The sequence below is a fragment of the Anarrhichthys ocellatus genome, unplaced genomic scaffold (assembly GCF_004355925.1).
Source record: "Anarrhichthys ocellatus isolate YVR2014 unplaced genomic scaffold, GSC_Weel_1.0 scaffold13, whole genome shotgun sequence".
NCBI classification, from domain to species: domain Eukaryota; kingdom Metazoa; phylum Chordata; class Actinopteri; order Perciformes; family Anarhichadidae; genus Anarrhichthys; species Anarrhichthys ocellatus.
The window spans coordinates 401,389-406,386 of record NW_022280043.1 but is presented as its reverse complement, the minus strand read 5'-3'; the positions used below and the strand labels follow the sequence as shown (position 1 = coordinate 406,386).

The 4,998-nt window shown below is 42.6% G+C and overlaps 1 protein-coding gene across 5 annotated transcripts in view; it reads left to right on the top strand.

Annotated features, from left to right (window-relative positions):
• The first annotated feature begins 260 nt into the window (after nucleotides 1–260).
• Nucleotides 261–4,998, top strand: part of col14a1a (collagen, type XIV, alpha 1a) — a 112,486-nt gene continuing 107,748 nt past the window's right edge. For 3 of the 5 annotated variants that reach the window (XM_031853417.1, XM_031853414.1, XM_031853415.1), the window contains exons 1-2: nucleotides 616–834; nucleotides 2,301–2,416. In XM_031853417.1, the coding sequence (XP_031709277.1) occupies nucleotides 2,323–2,416 (94 nt within the window). In that variant the 5' untranslated portion in view covers nucleotides 616–834; nucleotides 2,301–2,322. Of the gene's footprint in view, nucleotides 544–615; nucleotides 835–2,300; nucleotides 2,417–4,998 lie in introns of those variants that run through there. The other 2 variants (XM_031853413.1, XM_031853412.1) reach the window with 2 other exon arrangements.

Sequence of the window (4,998 nt, the reverse complement as noted above, 5' to 3'; positions counted from 1 at the left end):
TAAAGGTAACAATAATAGACAGACGGACTCGCATCAACAAATGAACAGAAGTTAAACTAAGCATTCAGAGGTCCACTTCAAAAACGGTTTATTTTAAAATGTTTGGTAGCTTGAATCAGATTTTCTAAATTGGATGAACTCATTTGACTTCTGTAAAAAAAAAAAAAAAAAAATTGCATTTACTTTTTTTTCAACTTGTATGAATATTTATGGACATTTTCACAGTGGAAAAAAATGTAGACTTGAAATGTCACAGCTATAGTGAGAATTGTTTCTTTTGTAAATGTAACCTTCAGCTGAGGTACAGTAAACCTGTGTCATGGTGCCTTTAACATCGGAGCTCGCAGCGCAGCGGGGCATGGCCACGCACCTGCTGCGAGCGCACTGAGCCTTTTTTCAGCTGGACTTTTTCTGCAAGTCAAACAGCAACGACCATGTGGCTCCTTTAAAGGCGCCGATTCCGGATACGTGCCCACGATAAGTCCCGTCGTGATCGCGGAGGCGCACAAAGGGCCCCGAGGGACTGAAGCCGGATTGAAACCTGTAGGTTGACAGCGGAGGTTTTTGCGCAGCGGCACTGGGTTTCTGTCTCTCTCTCTTTCTCTCTCTCTCTTTCTCTCTGAGATGAAACGGGGCAAAGGAGAGGGTTGGGATAAGGAATAGCTGGAAGGAGGGATGGCTGAATAACGAGGAGAGAAACACCCACTCCGGACTGACCGAATTGTATCCGGAGAGAAAGAAAGAGAGTAAGAAGAAAGAGGAACCCAGCGGTCTTTGGTATTCAGAGGATTTCCTTTGGGAATAAAGGGACGCTTTGAATTCATGATTGGAGAGGTAAAGGCGATTTCATTCATTGTGAGTGTGTCGGTCTCAGGTGTGCAGCGCTGGAGTGTTTGAACGCAACGTCTTGATTTTAATAAATCTGATAGTTTGACCCAAATCGGACTGAAAAACTTAATGTAAACCATTTAGCAGCACTTCAAAATGATCGCTGAAGACGATCCTTGGAGATACGGCGGGTGAATCAAAGTTGTACAGTCTCACAGGTGGGGAAATGTTGATTTTATTTGGCTAAAGACAGTTTTCCAAGAATAAAATAAGTGCGTGCGAGAGTCCTCCTCTCTCTTGTACTGTGACTGATTGTTATTGAGTATGTCTGCAAACTGTATTCCACAGATAGTCTTTAAAAGCACACAAATTGAGCATAAATAGATTAATTAATTTGAATGAGGACTACGCCTTTACCCTGGTTTCCATGAACCGATTAAAGTTGCCATTTGGACGGGAAAGAAGAAATTACGCAAACTGAAGACAAAAGAAACTCCCTGGTTTAATTTAATGTGATTTAGATCGGGCTGCAATTTGCGTTTCTTTTTTTATCCCATGAGTAAAGAGAGATACATCTGTAATTGAACCCCTCTCTGAGACTGTCTAATCTCAATTTACAGAGATTAACTGTCATTTGCGTGTGTTAGAGAGAGACTAAAGGGGGGAATCATTTCTGTTTAATCTTTCTCATTTCCGTCTTCATGTCCTGAGGCTATGAAAAAACTATCCTATTTCCTAGAGTATTTTAGGCTGATCAACATGCATTGTCATATTCCTGGCCTTTTGACACCGTCTAAATTGAAGGAGCTAGGCGTCATTTCAATACCACAGGGTTACCTCCACATCATTCAATCCTGAAACAACTTTTGTAAGTGTGTATGTCTGGGTCCATCCCCTGGTGCGTAATAATGAGTGGCAGCCTGCAGAGGAGGTGAACAGGGCGTAGAGAACAACAGTGAAGGGTGTGGAAGGAGGAGATGAGATGGGGAGAAGAAGAGAGGATCTGTTGTGTTTGTTCTTGTGGTCGGAAAACCTCTCTCATGAAATAGTTCCTCACTGGACTGTCAAACTCTCTCCCTGTCTCTCTATCACTGTTTGTCCTCCATCTTTTTTTTTCTATCAGCTTTTCTGTTCATTTCTTCTCCTCTCCTCCATCTAACAATGTCCTCCACTGTTTTCCCCTTAGTGTGGGCGGGAGGCTCAACCGCTGCTCTGCGGTCAGCCGGTTAAAGCTGCTGCTCTGTAATTGTATCAAAGTGGATATTAGACAGGAGTTAACTGATTCCAGATCAGCGTTTTTGGGGTAAGGTGGGGTTTCTTGACCCACAGAGCCTCTCTGCAGCTGAATGGCATTCATGATCACTGAAATCCCCCTTTCTTTCTGTCTCTTACTGCATTTCTTTTGTGCTTTGTCCCTCTTTGCTTTGCATTTCCTTCTTTTTCTCAACATAATCTTCCTTTTCTCTGGGCAGGTCTAGACTGCTGGTTGTGAGGATGTTGTCAGCGGGGCAGATTAGGTGGTGCTTGTGGACCCCACTGGTGTTACTGGTCCTGGTTTCCCATTTCCCCTCTAAGGCACAGGGTCAAGGTAAGTACTTTTTCCTCTTGTCCAGTGTTCTCTCTCTGCTTCTCACCCTCCCATCCCACGTCCACCCCCCCTCCTCCTCTCTTCCCCAGCCTTCCAAGCGAGCCCTCCCATTTCCACCCCATCCAACTTTTCTTTGCTTTTAAGTCTTCCTCCACTTGTCTCTTCCCATCTGTGTCCATCATCACTATTCTCTCCTTCCTCCCCTCACCTCTTTGCCCTCCTGTTCCTCCATATCCTTCTCCCTTCACCTGACCTCTCTGTTTCGACAACATTCCTCCCTCTGCCGTCTCTCTGTTTGACGTGCAGGCTCAGTCCAATCAGATTACATCACGCTCATGATCATATCGCCTTCATAACATCATAACATTTCACCCCGGCAGCATGGCAATGCTGGCAACCCCGCTGCTGATGCTGCCATGCTTCAGAGGGGCTTTAATAAACGTGTTGTAACGGTTCGCTTCAAGCTGTGATGATTTGCTGCGCGATGTGCTGCTCAATATATAACGCTCCAGTGTGCTTCGCAATCACCCTAATACCGCAGCAGGCCTGATTTAATCATACTCAGTCTCATCAAAAAGTGGGCTGTTGTCTGTCTGTGTTTGGTCATGGATGTTCAACAAGAAATGCACATTTTAGTTCCAGTGGAGCATACTGTATGTTAATGTCACATTATGTGTCATTATTGGCTTAAAGCGTGTTAAAATATCACAGATGTGTGCGTTTTTCTGAATGAGACTCAGGCTGCTTCTCTCTGTTAATGCAGCAACTATTAGCCTTAAAGCTGAAGCCAAACTACCCAGTAATCCTTTCTAATCATGTGATCAAGACCAGGAGGTTAGGTCATTTAGTGATGGATGTCCGAGGCTATTATTTCAACAGCAGCTCTAGGGTGCTTTGACTGAGAATTCAACTTATTCCAACAAATCGGTCTGAGAGATCTTTTCTGAATCTTATGAGTGATGTGTGTGTGTGTGCGTGCTTGCTTTGTACTGCGTGTATGAGTTCACAGCAGTGTGTGTTTGCAATTGGCAGCCTATGAAGTGCAAAGCGGCAGACCTACTGTAGATTTCTGGATAGACTTATTATGAAAATGACACTTAAACATTTAGGTGCGTGCGTGCGCATGTAGCTCACATTCCTTCCAGGATGAGGAGCAGGGAAACAGCAGGTCTTGTTTAAAAAAACGCTACACATAAACATCAACTAAAGATTTTTTTTCTCTCTCTGAAGTTGTTCAAAATCAATAATCTATGTATGACACAAATCTGAGTGGATCTGTGTGTGGCTGCTTTTGTTTATTTACCAGTGAAAGTCTTCACTAAACAGCGATTGCTTTGAAATGAAAGAAGGGGTTTTCTATTTTCTCATGTCTTTTCCTTCATTTAGTTCTCACTCTTTGCTCTCCTCTTATTTTCTTCTGTATTCTCTCCCTCCGTCTTTCTCGCTCTGTTTCTCTTCAGTTATTTTTCTCATCTCTGTTTACCCCCCCTTCTCCTTTTCTCTATTAACATTTTACTCCAATTCCCACATTCTGTAAGTCATGTTTGTAATTGCCGGCAGACAGAAACGAGACGTGAGACAGAAGTGTGACAGCATAAATTAGGCTGGGATCTGATCCCAGTCAATCACAGCAGGGCATGGACGACATCCCAGACACCATGGGAGCATGCTCTGCTCAATCCCTTCATTGGGGAGCATGTGATAGCCATTCATTTGTTGCCCAGTCTGTCCCTGTAAGCTGCAACATCTGGTCAGAGGGGATTTGAGCTTGAGGATTAGTGTGTGTTTCACCCATGGAGGATGTTTGTATATACAACACAAATGTCTGGGTATCGTCAGGAACTCCCACGACCACAGAGTGCATGGTCAGTTCAGGAAGGGGTTTTTGATGCAAGAAATTAAAAATGTATCAGATGATCTGGCATTCACACCTAACACACTGTATTTCAGATGATTTAAGTCCAGGAATATAATTTGATTGGTGCATAATTTCATTGTCATCATAAAGTTGCATATTTGACGGTTGCACATGCCTTTTGTCATTGCACAATCGTGAAACATTTTCTTTTCCACATAATTTAAGTTACACCTGAAACATGTGACGTGAACAACCAAAATTACTTGGCTGAAATTAACTTAATGTAAACCTAACGCAACACTGTCTCCTACAAAATATGTTTACTATGTTGATAGTAAAAGCTTACTTTCTCAAATATGTTGAGAAAGAAATGTTATTTCAACTATTTGCAACAATTTCTCCAACATTTCATTTGTAACGTCCTTAAATCCACAGTCATCCCATCTCAAACTTCAAGTCTTTGAACATTTTTCTCAATCTTTTCAGCAACAACAATCTGTAGGGAGAAAAAATTCAATTTATCATTATAAGTTTTGCAAGTTGCTAGAGGGAAAGTCGAATAATCAACAAAGTCATGAGAATTTAACCGGGAACATTGAATATCTGTTGAAAATCTGTTGAAAAATCAAACATTTAACTTGAAACCAAAACTGTCAACCTCATGGTGGCGTTAGAGGAAAAGTCAGAAGATTCCCCCCCCCCCCCCCCCCCAAACACAAGCCGA